We start from the raw sequence: 21,733 nt of genomic DNA on the forward strand, positions 1-21,733 counted from the left end.
AAAAAAATGTTTGGGGAATCATTCAAAACGCTTTGAGTATGACTCTGAGTGTTACTGAAGGAAGAAGAAAGGAAAGTCTGATCGTAAGGTAAACTTCCTCCCTCGCTGAAACTGGAGTGCTTGGTGAGGTTTGCATGACTGACGTCTCTGTTTAACATTTCTTCTTGCACTCGAGCTGACTGTTGATATAAACTGGTTAATGAGGCTGTAAGTTTACTGTTGTCAGGGGAGCCATGAGTTGACAGTGCAGCTTTCCCGGTGGAGCTTGGCCTTTGATCTTTCAGGCAGGTCAAACACAAGTTTGTTATTGTGCTTCCTCTCGGTGAATCTTCTGCTGTAGCATTCTGAAAGATGGATTGCACTGTGCCCAAGCCATACAGGTCTCTTCTCGGGTTTGTGGTTTCCTTGCCTTGAGACTGTTTGTCACTGCTGTCATTACGTGCTGCATCCAGGTTATCAATTACACGAGAATGAGATGCAGATAGCGCTGGAGGTCTCAGGGATCCATCAGCAGATGTGAGCTTAACAGAGTTAGTGTTTCTTTGATTCCTGTAATCAAGAAGAGTGTGAAACCAAGGAGGGGCTTTCACTGCCTCTGCAGTCAAATTGCCCTCTGGGTCAGAGGTGTCATTCATCATTAATTCTATTGCAGATTGTGCAGAAGATGATGAGATCTTTTCATAATTAGAGATCAATAGTTTTTCTGATTCAGTGTCAATCCTCATAGCCGACGGCTCTCTCTTTAATATGAGAGAGCTATTCCCATTTCTGGAGACAAAATGCTTTGAGCTTGGTAGGGAAATTAAAGCTGACGCCTTTGTTATTAGACTTTTCTTATAAGGTTTTGTCAGTCTGGTGTCAAGCAAGACCGCCTCTGGAAACTTGGCAGTCAATGCCATTGCGGTATGTTGATGTGTCTTCTCTGTAGGTATTGCTTCTGTGCCATGACCAGTTGTGTTTTCATTTTTCAGAAGCAGATCTTTTGTGACAGTTGTGCCTTTTGTTTGCTCTGTGAAGTAACCTTGGAAATCTTCTTTTTCTGCCCTGACTACAAAGACAAAAGCAAAACATGTCACTCAAATGTCCTCCCTAGAGGCTCTGTTTCTTAAACCTAGCATGAAAAATAGCACAAAAATGAATAAATAAATAAAATAAATGTGTTACTGTTTAGTACTATTGAAGTCTTAAAATCACATTAGTACAAACACCTGGTATTCAAAATAAGACCGAGTGACTGAGTGAGGTTAAAACATTTTAAATCAGCATCACTGTTTTAGTTATTGGAGAGGTTGTCTTGCCCTCATATAACTTGTCCTTGCTGGTGATTTTAAGAAGTTTAAAATAGTGTTAGAAAAAGAGCCTTGCTGCTATAGTACATGTATGCATAAGATAGAAAATGTCTGAGGTTGATGTTTACACTGATAATTGCAGCATTGATATCAGCCAGTTTACAAACTGAATTAATCTTTGCACATTAATATTGTGAGTTATTACTCTACGGCAAACTGAGGAAACAGCAAAAAAAAAAAAAACTATACCATAACATCATATATTTAAATACAGGGTAACACATACAGGTCACACATAGAATGGATGTGAAAGATAAATCAATTAATATTGATTATATTAAAACATTATCATAAAGCTAAACAAAGTAGTCTTATGAATGTAATACGCCTTAACTTATGAATGTATTCCCATCTACCAGGCATGACACACAATTAAATATATATGTGAGGAAAATTCTTTTAATTTATTCAAAGAGCTGCTATTTTATTTTATTATTTTCGGCATCTTTACTCTACTCTGCAGACTACTCTTTGTTGTTTTTATTTTGGTATTTTCTTCTGATGAACAAATAAATAATCATTTCTGTATTTTTTAATGTTGCTTTAATATTTTTTACATTTTAAGCAGTATATTGTATTTTAAGTATTACAACTTTACAGCTCATATATGTGTACTGTATGCAGTTTATATATAGCTGCAAGCTGCAAAAAACAAACATATTCTATCTAACATAGAAATAATTTATTAAATTGGCCAATTAATTGATTAATCTGCAGTATACAGGGCTCACCATTAAGTTAAGTTACTTTACTGAGAAAATAAACACAACTGTGAGTACATACCTGGAAGCAGAAAGAGTCCTAGTATAAAACAGTGAAGCATTTTCATTTCTGTTCTGTCTTGTTTGCGATTTATCAGTCCCGCTGATTAAATGCTCTTATTACTGTTTAATCCACCTGAGCAGAAGGTATCAGCTGTTTGCAGTTACTAGCAGATGGTGCCATCCCATGCAGGGAGCTTTTGTCCTCTGAAGTTCATTTATACGTGGATTCGATTTCACAGTAATCCTCCCTCTTTACAGTCACAACTACATGGCCATGGGTTAGAAGATGAACGAATTCAATAAGGAATTTTAAACAATATGTATCAGAAACTCTGACTATAGGGCAACAATACAATTAGTTGTACTGAAAATGCTACATGTTAATGTAAAAAAACAACAACCCAGAAACTGTATCTAAAGGTTTCAAGAAGTATAAACATGTTAATATTTCACTTTTCTAATCAATTTCCCAATAGAAATACCATCACCATGTTAATGTTGCCTTGTCTGGTCAATATCAATCCTTGAAAATACAACAATACAATACAGCTTATTCAACTGTACAAGAAGCAGATATTTGATGTTATAAAACAATGGCATTCAAATCATATAAGTTACAGATAAACAAGGTATAACTGGGTGCACTTATGTGGTGATTCATACATGAAATACCTCCATGAAAAATAAGCACAGAATATTGTAGCTGTTCAGTGTTTAAATACACTGTTCTAATACACTGAACAGTGTATTTAAACACTGTTCAGTGTTTAAATACAAGGAGAACGGAGGAGACTCAAATCCAAATGAAATACAGAAAATATTTAATGAATCTCTAGTCAGACTTGGTTTTCTGTAATAGCAAATCAATATAATCTTAAATGAAATTTAATAAATAGGAAGACTAATAAACAACCAGGACTGGCACGTCTTCATTTTCATTTACTTTCACTTTTACCCAAAGGTAAGCAAGTATCAACGCCTAACACAGAATACAGGAGAAAACAAGACTGGGGTCAAGGAAGGATATTATAAAATGTGTGGTCAGGGGTTCATGAGATGAGCTTTACACACGAGTGCAGAATCTCAAGGCCGTGTAGTTCTCGAAGTTTGCTCATGTGTCTGGAAAAGAAGAAAAAGTTTTGGGGGATTTTTTGCAAAAGAAAGTAGCAGTAATATATTCAGCTGGTTGGCATTCAATTATAACTACACTCGTGTGAGCTCAGGAACTGAAGACTAACACATCCTCAACACAGTCACACGCAAGTGCTTCAGCCTGGAGGAATATTTTAGTCTTTCTAGGAATAAATAGACACGTTGTCGCTGCCGACTCCTATTATAAAGTGTACTATTCCAGTTGTACTTGCATAATCGCAGAGGTTCTATAGTGGATGATGGCCCACAGCGACACATCACTGCTTAGCTAAGAACGTGATCACTTTTTATTTATATCCTCGTGGATTTATGAGTAGATGGATGTTCATACTCAAATTTCACTCTTCAGTGAGAGTCAGAGAAACAATATTTAACCTAACATGTTCCAGATCCTTAGAAGGGCTTTCTTCTCATTTATTTTACAGACTGTTAAAAAAAACATTAATTTCTCCCAAATATTTATAAAATCCTCAAATAATGCTACTCCAAAAAAGAGCTCGTTAAACTCATTAAATAATTGATAGCTAAATTTTATGATTTCTTTGCAAAAGTAGTGCTTTAAGCTGCTGGTTTAAAGGTCATTCAAAGATGAAAAAAAAAATCCAAAGTAGAAAATATTTTTCAGTGTTATCACAGGCTTCCAAAAAGTTATAAAGTTAAGTCATTTTAGTTATTTTTAAACTGAACTGTTAAATAGCCATGTTATATTTTTACCGAAATTTTCAGTGAAAACACTACGTAGGCTACTTTTTTGCTTACGTTTAACTTTTGCTGTGCCGCTGGATATAATGCTGTGACACTACTATTACACTATAATGTTGCTGTTGCTGGGTTCTTGTTTCAGTAGATTTGCACTTCAAATTAGGCTGTGCCTCATCATTACAGCAGGAAAAGAAGGATTTATTTACTTACACTGAAATAAATGCTACTGCCTGCAAGCTGCAAGCATCAGTAACGGAGCCATTATTTTTTTCTGTATCATCAAAAATATACTTTTCATGAATTTCTTGAAATATTGTGATATAATATTTAGGCTATATCTCTTACCTCTACTATCAATGCTCAGTGTTGGGAAGGTTACCCTTAAAACATATTCACTACAGATTACAGAATACATGCCCCAAAATGTATTTTGTAACGAATTCTGTAACGTTACTCAATGTTACTCTGAAAACGTTGGATTACTTAATATATTATCATGTTTTTTACAACTACATGAATGTACTATTGCTGTGTGATTTATTACTATTACTGAAGGCTACTCACCATACCAATACCAACTAGATTTTTAAATCTTAATATAAATGAGTAACAGTAGGGTGGACATTAGGTAAGGCTGCACTTTTTGCAGCGATCTCATATAGAAAACTATTCCGCGGGTATATAAAACAGGTCCGCAGCTCTGAACCATAGTAAAGGGACCTCTGGCTAATGCATCGGGTTCAGTGTCGGGCTCGTAGCCGAAAACTGGCTTCACTTTGTTGTCTGGGTCAACTTTGCTAGCGAGAGACAGAGAGAGGCGTTGAAGGGCTGCTCCAATGGAACTTATTGTTTTGCAGGAAAACACGAACACAGCGTACAGTCGAGTCTTAATCCAGTCTTTAAATCTGACGTCATTAGCCGTGCCTGGGCCCAAACTCTGCTGTCACACGATCAGTGCGGCAACACTGAGAGTTAAAAACTGTCTAAATCCTTTCATCTGTAATAAAATGATCAGGGTTACTGCTCTACCAGGTGTAACAATTACGTTTAACATCCAGGCATCCATGAAAACCAATTTAACGGGGTTAAAAGTTAGGTCATTTATAAACTATATTGACTAAACTATTACTAATAAACTTTGATATACGTGACTATCAATGAGAGTGAATATGGCTGGTTGACATAAGACCTGCTAGTAAATATATTAAAATGCCACCTAGGAAGCGTGTAATGTCCGGGAGCAACATGGCATCAGCTTCAAAGCAATACGTGGTGAGCGACTTGGTTCTATTGTTTACGTGGCTTTATCGATTAGGGTGAGAGGGTACCTGGGTTCACATCGACACAACTTCCCAAGAGCTATTGCTGCATTTTGCTGCACAGCTGTCCTCTTAGCATCTCCTGCAGCGTGCTGCAGCAGCAACAGCACAATATCAGTGCCCAGCAGGTCACTGGCAACTCCCTCCAAATCAAGGCAGTGGGCCAAGCACAGGGCTGCATTTCCTGAGACCATCTCGTCACAGCTGGAGCTCAGCAAACGACGTATTATAGACAATTCTGTGTGAAATAGTAAATGAAAGGCAATTAGGATGTATATTAAATATATTTAAATACACCTAAAGAATTTTTTTAAAAATCAGTGGATGTAGTATTTACTGTCCTCATATGTGAATCAACACACACATGCACACACTTTATTTGAATATTAGGTCAGCACTCAAATTATATTCATGGACTAATGAAGGAGCTTGTTAAAACCAACACGTCAATCATTCCTCACTTTTATCAGAGTTCACCAGCTTCTCCCGTGCCAAGTGACTGGCAGCAGTGCACACTGTCAAAGTCTTAATGGCATACTTAGTGGCAGTCTGCCCGGCTCCCTGGGTAGGCAAGCACAAAAATAACAATGACATTAAAACCAGCAGAAAGAATGTGGATAAACATTAAATTTATGGTGACAGTCAGAGGTCACGTGAAATATGAAGAAAAACTGTCTTTTAGTGGAATTACGGCAAATATGTATATATAGAGAAAATTTGGGTCTCTGGCTTTGTTGCATTTTGTGTTGCTTTGATGATACATGATACAAAACATGAATGCACAAGACAAATAACCAAGCTCACAAATAAGCAACGAATTCGGGGCAAGTAGTTGCATGCGCTACTATGAAATGAATATGTGACAATGACATCTTTCAACAAGAAGAAGCAGATAACTATGGTGACATTTGAGCAGTAGATTAGTGTTCACAGTTACCACCTTCAGGAGACTGCACATGGTTTTGACCATTTCCCTTTGGATAACATGCTGAACGGCTTGTGAGGACTGGGGTAGGACAGTGCTTAGCACACCTGTGGCTCTCTGGAGAACAATGAAGAATTCTGGCATTAGAAAATGAAATAATACAAGACTGAAAAAAGTAGAGGCTTGAAAAACAAAGCAGAGAATTTGGATAGCAGATTATCAAAAAACTGCTATGGGGCAAGGAAAACTAGCAGAAAAAAAACATTTGAAGAAAAAGGGTGTTTTCAGAAAATAATAAAAATAAGGCTATTACAAACTGGAAACTCATTGCAGGTTAAAATGTCTAAATTGCACTGTATTATCCAGGATTTTGAAAGCACAGTTTAATATTTTGAAGATACAAACTACACAATATGTGGGTGTGCAGTAGACAAAATAGAACAAAAGTGATGAAAAAAATTGTTCCTTCTTTTCTCTTTGTTTGCCGACACAAAGAAGGTTATTCTTAACAACAAATTAGGACCAGACTGGGTTTCAGGCTGCAGTCAGCTTGGTCTAAAGCCACTACTATATCTATATTATTGCTAATATATGTTGTAATATATCTATATCACTAAAGCACTTCTGGATGGATGCAAACTGCATTTCGTTGCCCTGTACCTGTGCATGTGCAATGACGATAAAGTTGAATTCTAATTCTATTCTATTCTACTGGCAATAATGTGAATAATGCATCTTTAAAAACTTTGAAGGGTGTTTTGAAGAAATTATTACTTAATATTTTACCATAAAGACAACTTTCTAATGCTTTAAAGCAAATGTTAACTGTCGTTTCCAACGTATAATTGGAACATACATGCTCATTACAGATCCTCTCAGCAAAGCTAATATATATAATATATAATGTACAAAATAGCAACACAATAATAGTAATAATAAAGGTGGTGCATGACAACATAACACCCGCATGGATGGCTGGACCCAAGGTCTCCCAGCAGAATATTGTCCAAAGTATCACAGTGCTTGCTTTTTTCCCATAGTGCATCCTGGTGCTGGGTGTTCCCAAGGTAAGTGCACCCAGCCATCTACCACGTGATGTAAAAGAAAAAACATGATGCATCAGACCAGGTCACCTTCTTCCACTGCTCCGAGGTCCCGTTCTGATGCTCACAAGCCCAATGTCAGAGCTTTGGCGATGGGCATGAGTCAGCATGGGCCCCCTTACTGGTCTGCTGCAACAAAATGTGATGCGCTGTGTATTCTGACACCTTTCTATCAGAACCAGCATTAACTTGTTCAGTAACAGTAGCTTGTCTGTTGAGCTGAACCCCATGGGCTAGCCTTTGCGCCCCACATGCATTATTGAGCCTTAGCCATGCTTGACTCTGTCACCTGTTCACCAGTGATCCTTAGTTAGACCTTTTGATCGATATTTTTAGAGATGCTGTGATACAGTCGTCAAGCCACAACTTGGCTTTTGTCAAACTCACTCAAATCCTTACGCTTACCCATTTTTCCAGCTTCTAAAACATCAACCTTGACAATAATAGCTGATATATCCCACTCAATATCCCACTCACTAAAATGAGCCATGATGAAGAAATAATGAGTGCTGTACACTTCACACGTCCATGGTCATAATGTTATGCCTGATCAATCTATATTCTTTGTTAAGGTTAAAGTCTTCAGAGTGCTGGAGCATAAGCTTTACTCACAGTTATGATTCCCTCGTCGTTATGCCTCAGGAGATCCACACAGGAGTCGCAGAGTGAAACAGAAAGCTCCTTCAAACAGCCACAGATGGAAAAGTGGATAATCCAATTTTCACATTCAATTCACCTTTAAATAGGTGTCACAACAAATAATTGCTCTTTCTGCTTCCTTTCCCATTGGCTTTTATTCTTTTTTTTTTTTTGATATAGTCTAATCTATCAATCTTATTTTATTACTATTAATGAATTTTGTAGTAAGAATGTTGTTCCTCAAGTTGTCAGGAAAAAAGTCAGAGAACCTGAGAACTTACCTGGATAACAGGGGAGGTGACGGTTGAAAGGTTCATAATCAAGCCAAGTAAAGGGTAGAGGATCTCTCTGTATTCAGATGCAATGCATGTCCTCTGTGTGGAGAGAGAATAAAACCCTCCACTAAATAATAAGCAGACATCTTTTCTGTCTCATTGTGACAACACTATAGAAGACATTTAATTTCTTTGGCATATGACGTCAACACAATGAATAGCAATTTGCACTTTTCTAAAGAAAGAGACAAATGTGTAACCATTACTAACAACAGCAACCAGAAAGGCCTTCCAACAATCAGGATCATGAGCAAGCTTGTGACGAATGACGTCATCTCTAGCCAGACAGCCGAGACCTGATATCAGTGACGGAAGTATATGTTGATTGGACGTGTTGAAATTTTTCTGAAAAATACAGGAAACACTTGAGTACTTTTTCCACATGCACACAAATTGCATATAAAGTGAACCAGTAATTGCATATATTACCATTATTGTTGTAACTGGCAGAATGACTGAGTCTGTCAAAACATCTCTCAACTGAATACAAAACCTGCAAGAGAAAAAAAAAATAACACACATATATATATATATATATATATATATACATATATATATATATATATATATATATATATATATATATATATATATATATATATATACATATATATATATATATATTAAAAAACATGTCTGCTACAAATGCAAAGCAGGATTTGTCTGAGTATAAATATGGAAAATGACAGAAGGTCTTCTACTGTCACACTGAAGTAGCAAATTGACAATATCCTGTGTGCTGTTTTTACAATGGGAATAAAGTCAAAGGTGAGAGAATGATGTCAGGTTAAGTTATACACAGCCATGCATGACAGAAGAAAGCAAATCAAGAACTTCAAGAAACGAAAACTGTGTATAACCTCAAAGGAGGGGACCGCTTTCCAAGCTGAACAGTTGAGTCCAGTGACTTATCTTCGAACCCTAGAGCCTCACCAATTGTAAATACTCCCCAAATGCACAAAATGTCCAAGTCATACAAGAGATACAGGACAATTCAATTTAGTGGTCAAACAGCACTGACTGTCATGTCTCTGAAGACTGTCACTCATCCACATCAAAGGCAGTAAAAGTCGGATGGATTTGCTGTGAGCTTTGTATCTGCACTGCACAGTCATTTTCCCTTTAATTCAATACTAAAGGTTAAGAATGCTGTATGATATCTATACTGCTTATATGTATACTACACTAAAATAGCATCTTTAAGTTGAAGTCGATCAGAAGCAGAGCAGCCTTGGCTTTAATGAGTGTAGTAATTAAGGCTTGGATAACACATTATTATTTCTCTCTAGACTTCTGCTGATACAGGTAAATCTGTGCTAGGCAAACAGGAGTGTCCTGTAGGCCTTGTTTCTGTTTTATTAGTTTGTAAAGACTGCGTGAAGTGATCATGACTTGAGTATTTTGTTGGGTTAGTAATGAATCATACCGGCTTTCTGTTGCAAAGTTCTGCAGAATGTTGACCGCTGTGTTCTCCTGCTGCTTCTTTGGCTTTGAGACGCACACCATGAGGTTCCTCACTAACCTTTACATTCAGATAAGAGCAAAGGCAGATAAACAAAGAGAGAGGGAGAAGATATTACTAAAGGAAATTAATATTTTGTTCCCACATAATGATGGCATTTAGCCTGGGACCAACAACTGGGATAATAATGCCAGAAATACTTTGACAATAAAAATCGCTCTTTTTACATTTTCTGAAAATCTGCTCAGCCGCAGGTATACGGGTAGCAAAACAAATTGTTTGGGCTGCTCAGAGTTAACAGAGCAATGACAGAACAAAAGTTCTTGAAATATCATTAAAATGATGTCGCACCTGGAGTGACAATAACAAACATATTACCCGAGGCTAGACTAAAGTCCCTCCACTGCAGGGAGGAGGTAAAAGAGCATTACTGTTTCTGTCTATATAATATATAATTCCCTGTCCCTGCAAAGCGATTGACTATGGTGGACAATAACTGAATCTTCACTCCAACTGAGTCATCGCTAGTGGAATCTCCCGACAACATAAAGTAATATCTTACATGTTCAAATCAAGGCTCTCAATGGCCAAATGTCTGCCACGTGGTATCTCTGAGTACACCGACAGCAGTGCCAGACATTCTTTCGCCACTTCATCATGCTCCGATGAAGCCAAATGAACAATGGACTGTGTGGCGACCGGACATGTCATCAACAGCTTCTGGTTTTCATCTGAAAGCAGTGGAAAAACAAAGAAGAATAAAGAGACAGATACACTAGACACAGTGGTCCCATTGTCAGTTCCCAGTAAACAACAACCTAGTTTTAATGAATTTAGCATTGTATTATTAATCCTATGTTGATAATGAAGGTATTTATATTACAAATACACAGTGTGTAAAAATGATCAAGGCTTGCACAAAATGCTAGACATTCCATGTGTCACCCATCTGTAGTTTGGGCGATTAAGCACAAAAAACATGTTCAACAAAATACTGACAAGATGTGCATAAAGACCACAATACTAATTTAGAGGTCAACAGTATTGTTTTCTTATTTTCCTTCTAAATCGGTGACAGTAAAATGATACATGGACAGACACTGAAGTGTACCTCAGTTGTCAACATACCATTTCCACAACAAACTCTCCTCCATATTTTAAAAACAGACACACACAGCTCACGACTCTCTGGATCATTTGTTTTCTCCAACAGGCAACTGCAGAGAAATTATACAAGCAATGTGAGTATGTCAGTAAACATAAAACCCAGCTGCCAAAGACAACATAGCTGATAATTTTATATGAAACAACCCTACTGCAGAACAGTGTTTATTTTTTTAAAAAGGCACTCACAAAAAAAATATTCATTCATTTTTTAGATTCAGCTATATATGTAAAAGTGAAGAGCTTGAAAGACACCTTGAAATAAAAATACTATATTTAGCATAAAATGTAACTTTGAAGAACTCTAGACCTTTTTTCCTGCTTATCTTTAACTCTCAGAAATGACCAAGAGCACCCAAACTCAGAGTGCCCCTTCAATTTGTGATTAGGACAGGCCACAATGGCACTGGCTTTTCCTGCTTCGTGGCTCACATAGGTGTTAGGTGATTTATCTGGCTCACACCAGCAGCCTTACTGAGTATTTCCATCAAGCTCAGACTGCAGTTTCTTTGCACCCTCTGCTTCCTGGACACTGTGTCCCAGCTTGAAAAAGGATATTGCTAACAATGGACTACATTGAAAGCATGTGACAAGTTAATAATAACCTTACTGATCTGAAACGAGGGAGTCATAATTTGTATCTTGTACAAAAACACAACCTCTTTCTGGGACAGAACGGGGGCCATTGCTTATTTCAGCACTCATCTCAATCTCTAGTGTGATCATCTTTTCTTCTCTGGGCTTTCATAGAAACAGCTGAGGAGGGAGAGGGGGCGGTGAATGATCTCTCGAGTTTATGCCATCATTGTCTCTGTATGCCCCTGCCTCTAAGTCCATCTGTCAAAGCTCCACCGAGGGCTGACTGCTACCTCTCCCTCTGGTCTCCTTACCTTCTCACCGTGACATTGCTGGCGATGATACTAAAGCCATTGTTCAGCCTGAAAAGGGTCTGCCCTGTACCTGTTTGAAGAGAACAATATATGGTGTAAGAAGACGGAAAGCAGTGGAACATCATCAGGCAGCTTAGAGATTTTGCAGACGCACCTTTTTCACTGGCTGATTTACAGTCAAGGGCAGGAATGAAAAATACATAAAACATGTTAAGAGACTAAGGCAAAGTAAGAAACAGTTTATTATCTAATACCAAAGAAGACGAAGTAAAGCAGAGCAGTGAAGGAGTACTTTTAGGGGGAAAAGCTTGTAATGTCAGCCCTGCTGAGATCCTTTCAGTCGTAAGTTATGTAAGTTTTGCCCTTTTCTGTTGAATGGCACTGTAAGACAGGCATTATATCATTTGACATGACACTTTTATTCTTCTAATGAAGAAAAAAGTGAAATTTGATAAGAGATGTTTGCCATTTGGCAGACAATACCCAGGGCAACATAACATCCTATGTTACAAACAGTCATACAAGTTAACAAAAAAAAGAAAGAAGAAGTAGAGAGAGTTACCATTTCATTTTGATGTGCTTTACCTTCTTATGGTTTGCTGAGTGGTGAACTTTAAACATTATTAGTTTCATCAGCCTTGCCCCTGCAGTCAAAATACCTGAAAATTTACAATGCAGGTAGCAGAACACTCGATGCACTTCATTACCACGTCATTGCCACATGTTTAAAGTATAAGTAGACAAAAAAACAAACTTCAGATGGAGCCACTGACCTTGGCGAGTTATACTGTTACAGTGCTGCTATTGAATAAAAAAAACTGCCATTTTTGCCTTGTGGCAATAACTAAAAAGAGTTACATTAGTAGCATGGACTTTCAAAGTTATTTGGCAGGTCAAAAACATTCACAAAAATATCACCAGCTCAAATAGGAAGGGTGAATCACCCAGTGAAGTTCAATTACTCCCTGTCCACAGTGGCCCCTTTTCAGACTGCAGAGGACTTGGTAAACATATCGGTTATTTTTCAGCCTGAGTGTATCATTGTCAAACAGGAACATGGGGTGAAATAGTGGTTGGCCACCCAATTCCCTACTTCACCCAAGAAGAAATCAGGCCCATAAGAGTGTGTTCCTGCCTATCTAAAACCTTGAGAAACAAGCTCTGTGCTACCACCAAGCAAAAGGAATTAGATATGTTTCTTTTCAACAGCTCACTTCTTGCACTAAAATGTATATAAACATGTCATTTTGAGGCCCATGTCCATGGAGAGTGCCCGGGGCCAGGCTGTCACAAATCTAGTGTGTCAATGGAGAAGTTCCAACATTCAGTAGTGACCGACAGGACAGAGTGAAATAATGCTGCTGAGCTTAGTAAATGGACAAGTTCTATCGTGGATGCTTTGTTAAATATTGCACTAAAGCTGCTCCACCAGGCACAGTAAAACAAAAAGGAAAAAAAAAACTTCTGTCTGTACTAGACGCTAAAGAAAGTTTCAGAGTGGCAATTCCAGGATTTTTATATAAGGAAATCCTGAAAAGAACCAGTGAAGAAGAAATGAAAGATTTTCACAGAAGTGGCACTGCACAAAAGCCTGAAAATTATTTATTGAATAACAGTTTCACATGTAAAGGTGGATATATCATTTCACTGTTGAGGGACAATAAACAGGAAAATTTTTCAGTTTCTAACAAAAGTACTGTTGCTTTATATGTAGAGTTATAAGAAAAATAATATTTTCACAAGACTCTGCAGACTGGGCAGTCCTGTGAAAAAACAATAATTCAATAGCTTGCATGTTGCTTTCGTTGATTGAGATGAGGTTTTCTCGTGGTAACCCTTCCAGACAGTAAAATTTTTCTAATTTTACTGTCATGAAATTTAACATTTAACATGCTAGTAATGCTCTCGGATGTAGCTATCAAGCTTCTTGCAAGTTACAGGACTGCACAGAGGTCCTGAAAACTTTCTTTTTCGTGACTATATATAGAGGATTTCAGCACTGCTATGATTAATTCTCTTCTATTTTAACTGAGCCAGCATCCTGACAAAATAAATAAACACAAATAACACAAACACAGCAGCAACTGAGGTAGATGTAGTTTTTCAAAGAAAGCAAACCTCTGATCTCTATACCATCAACATCTAAAAGTACAGAACGTTACGAGGCATGTCGAAAAAAATACTTAAGTTTTAAACATACTGTAACGGTGTTTTTAATGAAGCAATTCATTGTTTATTTATAGATTCAAGAACAAAACTGCATCACTCTACAAGCAGGATGAAAAAGGAATATACAGTACTTAAAATTAATGAATTATTTTTTTAATTAACCAATATCTTGATTAGACATGTCTCTGGTAGAAAACACAAAAAATAGCTGGAAATTCAATCATTTAAGAAAATATTTGATTTAAAATAAAAGTGAAAATGCATTTGGACACATGCCCTTGGCCAATATGGAATCTGGATTGATATTAATGCACTGATCATTATTAAATAAACTAAGGAACAATGTCTGGCACGTCTTTCATTTTACATTAACGTCTGCGAAGCTGATACTTAATGGACATCAGCCACCATTTACACACTTGCTCCACTGTCACTGGTACCAAAGACTAATGGTGCAGGACTTCATGGATGGTAAGCATTTAACCTACCATGAAGCAATCCTGCAAAACTTAAAAAAGCATTTTTGTAATTAGCACAAGCTTTTAGAGCATATTATTGTAATCTCTTTTTCTGCTTCAAGTCTTCTTATCCAATCTAGCCTGAAATCCGTTTTTTGTTGTTGTTTGTTTGTTTGTTTGTTTGTTTGTTTGTTTGTTTGTCATAAAACCAACAAATAGGTGCACCGGAGACGCAGTCTACCAAGAAAAAACTGAAAACAGTGATTAAAGGAGAAACACAATTGTTTGAACACTCACAGTCAGTAAGTGCTTGTGACAGAATCTCCAATCCTCCGCAGTAGTAGAGGGCAATCTGACCGGGTTTTGACAGCTTCTCCAACAGCTCCACCACTGTTGTGGCCTTCCTCTTCCCCTTGTCAAACTCTTCCCTTGCCTTTATCTCCTGAGTCTCTTTCTCCTTTCCCAAATCAACCTGGGTCAGGTATTCTGCAAAGGAGAACAAAAGAGAATGGAGAAGCAAGAAGAGAAAGTAAGTTATTCCATAGCAGTAAGTGCAGCTGCCCCTATCTGAGAAGAGTCTCCTGTGGTGCATCTGTCAACCTGGCATGACTACCACACCCACCACCTGCTATTAATATTCACTCAAATAGAAAGAGGTCACTTGCCAATGTATAAGAAATGTATTGGTACATCACATATGACCTAATAGCCCAAATAAGAAAATAGCAAAATCAGTGTAAAACACTGAACTTGATGCATCATATGCATTAAAGTAACAAAGTGCAGGAAGGTTAGGTTCTATCTGGGAATAAAACAAAATAGAGCACAGTGCTAGTTCAGATAAACCAGGTCAGGCCACATAATCCCAGGTCACATCAGCTTAGGTCTCAGCTGGTATCATTATATGAATCTGATCATCAAATCTGGTACAGGTCCCACTACTTAAGTTGCTTTAGTTAGCCTAAAGTCAATTTGCCTCAGGAAGTCACACTGCAACCCACCTCCACTCAAGCTCCTCCTTTTCAAACTATTTCTGATCTAACCAGTGTCTAATCTTTTGTCACTGACAGGATAAGACATGAGGATGTCTCACTGCTGCTCTTCCTGCCTCAGTCATTGTGCACATACCATATGCGTTAGGGGCAGGGACTTCCAATAACGTGTGTAAAAGTAGGGCCCCAAGAAAGGACTCATACTGATTCATACAGTTCAAATCACAAGTTTTTAAACCCTTTCTATTCTTTTACATACAACTCTACTCTTTTGGCCTGGTAAGCATTTTGCCATCTTACCATCAGACTGAGAACAAAGAGTCCTGTATGCTAAAAAATACTGCTTAACCCTTTAATTACCTGATTAATATTTCATGTGGATGGATATTTCATCACTTAAATGTATTTTTTATTTTATTTTTAATCAAGGATGGCACAGCGGGGCCGTTTTAAGTACTGTCACCTCACAGCAGGAAGGTCCTGAATTCAAATCCACAATCCAGCTGATGCCTTTCTGTGTAGAGTTAGCATGTTCTCTCCCTCTGTGTGAATTCTCTCCAGGTAATCTGGCTTCCTCCCACAGACCAAAGGCATGCATGTTACAGTAGGTTAACTGGTGATTCTAAATTGGCCATAGGTGTGAATGTGAGTGTGAATGGTTGTCTGTCTCTATGTGTTAGCCCTGTGATAGACCGAGATAGACTCCCAGCTGCCACAGGGTGCTACCCTGACAAGTGGAAGAAAATGAACGGATGCATTCTTCCTCTAACTGTCATGTTTTTGAGGAGTATGATGGCTTTATATTGTTAGGAAAACATATGACTCTTTTCACAGAATAATTAAGCAAAGTATAAAAAAAAACAAAATATTGTGGATGTTTTTCAAAGAAAAACGTAAATGTGTGCTGTACCCATCTTAAAACAGTTCTGGATGATACATGACCAAAGATGGTGATTTTCATTAATGGACCTTTTCCTAGCGTAGTCCATGGGAAATAGTTCTTTACCTTTCACTATTTTTTCCTTCCCAGGTTGAATTTCTTCTATCTTTTCAAAACAGCCTCTTGCCTAAAAAAAGAAAAAATGTTCTGCATCACTTTCTATATAATGTGTTTCAATCATGTACTAAAGACTCCAGAAGATTCTAGACTCAGCAGAGCTGGTATACAGTTTGCAAAAAGCTACAGTGCACTTTAATGTGATTCATACAATAAATCTTGCTTTACTGGTTATCTGTGTTAGATATAATCCTATTTTGGAATAAATAAATTGAAATAATTTGAAATTAGATTTACAGATGATTACTGTGAGTCCACATTATCTTAATCAGAAACATATTTATAATTTCTTGAGAATTCTTATTATCTTTCTACTTCAGGCGTACAACTGTAATGAGAGGTATTCTTACTCACCTCGTTATATTTCTTCAATCCCAGATATGCTTTACCCATGTGTAGATAAGCCTTTATGCACCTCTCATTACACTGGCAGAAATGAAATAATCATGGGATTACTTAATAAACCTCTTCATCTACATAATGGTCGTTTAATGACTCCAGCACACTTGCACAGTAAGAAATAAATATTCAACCTGACTTTCAGACACACTGCACTGGAGAAAATTACATGGACAGTTTACAGAGCACATCTCCCACCCAAAAATTGTGTCTTTGACATTCTGGGGAAGCATAAAGAAAACATTATTCTGAGGATATTACCAAATTAAACCAGTTTTTCAAACATCCCAGTTTCTTTAGAGAATATTTCTAAACTGCTGGTGAGCTCACTAGACTTCAGTATAACATATGCGGCAGACCTTACCTTTAGGGCCCATTCACAGTCACTGACGGCCTCATTGTACTTTCCCAGTTTAATATAGGCCTACACAGATGTAAACATTAGACAGGACATTTTGAAAGGGAACATAATGATTTTACAATTTCACTGCAGATGGTAACAAAGATTCTAAATTTAAAATCTCTAAAGTTCTGTTTCACAGATGCCTAATGCACTCTGTGTCCACATAAACACACAAAAGCATCTCTGCTCTGTTTCCCCTTGAGAAAAAAGGGAAGTTTGTGTTTTCATTGTAAAGCATAGATTGAAGATATTTACTTGAGCTCTGTTTGTGTACAGCGGCTGCATATCTTTGATTTCAGCCAAACCATCGCTGTAATACTTTACAGCAGTTTCATAGTCTTCTTGAACATAAGCTTCATTCCCTTTGTCCTTGAACGCTGCAGGGATGGATACAAGCAGTTACATTTAAAAAGGAAACACTGTCAGCTCAGCAGAGCAATGACTATAGAGAAATGCTCATCTACAACAGGTGAACCCTCTGAAGTCTGATTCATCACAGGTGATAACCCTAATCCTGTATTTTGGAGAAATGCAAACTGCAAAGACACACAAACAATAAAAATACATATATTTTGATTGCTTGGAGTTCGAATTAGACCTCTGAGGGTTTGGTAGCTAAGTTTCACAAACCGATAGCCTTTTTCACATTTGCAGCTTTCCGAACTTTCCTTTCTTCTGCATCCATCTCCATAATCTTCATGAAATTCTCTGATCAAAACAGAAATTTAAAAAATAATCTTAAGCATGAGTACTACAAAGGAGGAAATAGTCAAAAAAATCTCATTTTTAATGAGCACAGTATGAAGAGAGTTTGCACACCATTTAAATAAACAAAATCAAACCAACGCTGTCTGAGAAGCTCTGTTATTTTTAAACTGCAGTCGTTTTAGAAAGTCATTATTAGTAACTACACAGATCCAGACAGTGTGCAGAGTGTGTGTTTATAATGCAAAGAGGGTTCACACAAACCTAGATATTCTCTATAAATAAGAGCCAGAGAAATTTAAAATCTGTTTTGCTTTCTCAGCCCCGAGCACAAGATTATTTTTCTTACTCATCATGAATTCAGTGTATGGTGTGTTAATTTCAATATTAGAAGATTCACGCAAAGAGGTGTGAGTTTTTTTACACATTTGAAGCTTAACTGTTAATGAGTTTTACCCCCGGGCGACTTGAAAAGAAGTGCCGGCTGAAAAGCTGTTTTAAATGGAATATCACATTCAGGGTGCTGGGTTCAGTGGGATGTCATCACAGCGCTTCTCAGTATATAAAAATACTGTACACTAGCCTAGAGAGTACTCCTATTTGCATATGTTTAAGCAGTAAAACTGATGATGTAATGCAAGTCCTTGGTGAGCTAAACAGTTAACAAGGCTCCTTGACTAAAGGGCCTCTAGACAAATCAACTCAAAGAACATCACTGATTTCGAGTCATTCATATCCTCTAATGCATGGTAGTTCATGGGAGGAATAAATCATTTATGTTCTTTATTAATTTATCTTTGAAAAATGGATACTAGTTCTTGCTTCTTTGGTTGAAATATTTCATTATTGGGCACAGTATCAGTGTGCTTTCAATCACTGCAACTGACAACCACAGAGACATTTATTTTCATTGTGGCTCACCTGGAGTTTCAGTCTGAGGAGTCTGTAAAAGAAGAAAAAAACAATTTAAAAAACAATAACAGTAGCAAAGAGGTCAAAACCTACTCACTGCTTAATGTACACCGTGTTCTTTTTCTTAAAGAACAAGAGAGAACAAGGTGGATAACACAACAAGAAGCTGTTTGTAGTGTCTGTAGTGTTCCTGCCTGAGGGTCAGAGAGTGGATGAGAGACAGAGAAAGATACAAGGAGTTGTAGACTAAGACACATGCTGTTGACTGCATGCATGTCTTTACTATGGAAGGAGGGAGTGGCGGTGGGTTTGTGTTGACTGTCATCTTGTTGATTTTGGTTCTGCAGGGCTCTGCCAAGGAAGTGATGTAGCAATCAGCTTTTTCCATTGCTTTTTGTTGGGCTTCAGCATCACAAGACCTTAGGTCCTCCACAAGCTGACCTGAAAAGAATTCAAAGAAACAGAGAGATCTTTTCCAAGAGGCTTTACTTTGGCATTTGAAATAGGGCTAAAAGTAAAGAAATAGCTCAACAATCTACACCTTCAAACCAACAAAGTTCCCAGTAGCACAGAAGTATACACTACATTTGCGTTTTGAGCTCAATATTTATTGAACACAATAGTTTTTTAGCGTTTACAGCTAATTAACTTAGCAAAATGGGTACAAGAGAATAACTTTGTGTTAGCTAATATCGTTAGCAAACTATACTTCTACCATTACTCACTTATTTCATCAACATTCTTCAGAAAACTTTCGATGTCTTCAAGTTTCTCCATTGCGTGTTTGTCCGTTTTAAGCAGCTTTTGCTGGATTCTAAGACACGTGGCTCCGTTTTATCTCAGCAAGACGCTGAATGTACTTCTCCCTCAGGTTTCAGCGTTGAGTTACCATAGCAACGTGATGCCTTCAGGCCCGCCCGTAAACTACACATGTAAGCTATGTCATAAGAATGCCAAGAAGAAGCCGGAACAAACAGCGAAAGTAAATAACTGGGGCTTTTTAACTACACTACTTTTAGCTAACTACTCTGGGTTATAAATGAGGGACAAATTTTAAAGAAAAAAAAAAGGGTAATTCTTAACTAAATCAAAACTGAATCAAAATAGCACTGAGACGTGTTTGATTCATTGTGAATGTAAGTTAGTTCCGTCATGGTTATGAATGCGGTATTTAACATATTTTTTAATCACTAAAATAAGTGCATTGTGTTACATAATTATGTTTATGTTTCTTTAATCGCCGATTAGAGGAAGTATCTGAAGGCAGCACTCACTACCATAGAAATTAGTAGTCTTTTTAATTAATTATTATTATTATTTCAATGAAAAGAAAAATAAAATATTTATTCTTATTATACTAGCAGCTGTTGTAGTATTACTAGTGATGAGTTCGTGCCATTACTCCTTTAAGGAGTAAATATTATGCTGTAAATTGCCCCTCATACATTACATATAACGACAGAGGGCTGTGAATTCTGCAGAGACCTTGTATATTATCGCAATAGGAAACCCCGTCGTCCATTTTTCTCTACAGTGGAGCTAAACTGCCTCCTTGTGGTTGAAAACACATCTATCCAAATATGTTGTCCGTCTAGCTGTCCATTTATAGTGCTGTGGGTCTTTTATTATTCCTTTGTATGTACTGCATTCTTTTCATCTTTAATTAACTACAGAATATTCAAAATAGTCGTAATGAAGAGACTAAATCCGTTCTTAAGTTTCATCCTTCAACCAGTGAAAATAGTCAGGAATAACAAAATGTTTAAAAAAAAAAAAAAAAAAAACAGTGCCCCCTTCTTGAATTTTTTTTACATATATATGTCACACTTACATGTGTCAAAGACATTTTAATATTAGACAAAGTTTAACCCAAATAATACGAAAGAACAGTTTTTAAATGAGGATTTTAAACAAGTCACAGTGAGAGCCAGAGCAGAAAACTGCATTCCTGAATTTCCTCACTTGAGTTGAGAGTTCAAAATTCAATAATAAGAAATAAATTGAATAAATTAGCATGTATGGGATAGTTCCGATAAGAAAACCACTGCTGACCGGAAAGAGTCAAAGGCTCATCTCACATTTGACAAAAAAACATCTTGATGAGGTTTGGACATGTTTTCCCCCATAAGAAATGAAATTATCATTTTAAAAAAACTGCATTTTTTTATTTCCTAGGGTTATCTTTGTTTAATATTAACATTTGTTTGGTGATCTGAAACAAGCACGAGAGACAAAAATGCAAAACAATAAGAAATCAGGAAGGGCTTTGTACCAAGCTGCTTGTGCAAAATAGGAATTCTCACTGTCTATTACAAGAAGACTCCACATGAAGTATGGTACTACAGGAAAGCTCGCTGCCTCCCTCCTCACAGGCTGTCTGTGTTCACAGCTTGACATTTAATACAGATCCAAATCATCACACACAGTGAGGCTCATTGTCCACATCTGCACAAAGAAAACGAAGATAGAGTTGCAATTATATCACTTACGGTCTCAAATTGAATTAGATTTTTTTGGTATAATGTTCTGTGTAATATCCTACACAAGTCTTAAACTAGGAAGCTGAAAATATTTCCAGAAAAGAGGCTTCAAAGGTTAAGAGCACAGCGAGACACAGAAACCAATCACATAAAATTAATTTGATCAAACAAAAGCAATTTTAAGAAATTATAGTTGTTTTCAGACTAAAGTTGTCGTGTCTAATCTGGTGTCCAGCTACTGCTTATGAATTTCCGTGTCAGAATATTTACTATAGTTTGTGAACTTCCATGGTAGAGTGTATGCACTGGAGCAGGACAGAATGCATATTGTGTGAGTTACAGACAGGGGCTTGT

The 21,733-nt window shown here is 37.2% G+C and overlaps 1 protein-coding gene across 2 annotated transcripts; it reads right to left on the reverse strand.

The window, feature by feature from the left end:
• Nucleotides 1-1,021: 1,021 nt before the first annotated feature.
• Nucleotides 1,022-19,783, reverse strand: ttc12 (tetratricopeptide repeat domain 12). 2 transcript variants are annotated; one of them, XR_013092956.1, is made up of 22 exons: nt 19,625-19,783; nt 19,183-19,340; nt 18,909-18,930; nt 17,913-17,990; nt 17,538-17,659; nt 17,244-17,303; nt 16,835-16,906; nt 16,430-16,490; nt 14,729-14,917; nt 11,805-11,874; nt 10,879-10,967; nt 10,313-10,481; nt 9,715-9,810; nt 8,718-8,781; nt 8,499-8,633; nt 8,235-8,327; nt 7,927-7,995; nt 6,227-6,328; nt 5,748-5,847; nt 5,296-5,524; nt 2,133-3,232; nt 1,022-1,048 (listed from the first exon to the last, which is right to left on the reverse strand). XR_013092956.1 is itself a non-coding variant. In XM_014407364.3 (21 exons), the coding sequence occupies exons 1-21, from the start codon at nt 19,674-19,676 to the stop codon at nt 3,163-3,165; spliced, it is 2,100 nt and encodes a 699-aa protein (XP_014262850.3). In that variant the 5' UTR covers nt 19,677-19,783; the 3' UTR covers nt 1,903-3,162. The 2 variants fall into 2 exon arrangements, 1 of the variants encoding a protein (XP_014262850.3); XM_014407364.3 differs by lacking the exon at nt 1,022-1,048 and having other exon boundaries at nt 1,903-3,232.
• Between the last annotated feature and the right edge of the window lie 1,950 nt (nt 19,784-21,733).

The sequence above is a fragment of the Maylandia zebra genome, linkage group LG14 (assembly GCF_041146795.1).
Source record: "Maylandia zebra isolate NMK-2024a linkage group LG14, Mzebra_GT3a, whole genome shotgun sequence".
Classification (NCBI taxonomy): Eukaryota; Metazoa; Chordata; class Actinopteri; order Cichliformes; family Cichlidae; genus Maylandia; species Maylandia zebra.

What these genes read in the sequence shown, in the direction of transcription:
- ttc12 (XM_014407364.3), bottom strand. Translation starts at nt 19,676, where the DNA reads ATGGAGAAACTTGAAGACATCGAAAGTTTTCTGAAGAATGTTGATGAA. An exon ending in CGCCACTCCCTCCTTCCATA is followed by an intron (nt 18,931 to 19,182) that starts GTAAAGACATGC and finishes CTTCTTTTACAG; the next exon opens with ACTCCTCAGACTGAAACTCC. An exon ending in AGGCCTTTCTGGTTGCTGTT is followed by an intron (nt 8,328 to 8,498) that starts GTTAGTAATGGT and finishes CTCTCCACACAG; the next exon opens with AGGACATGCATTGCATCTGA.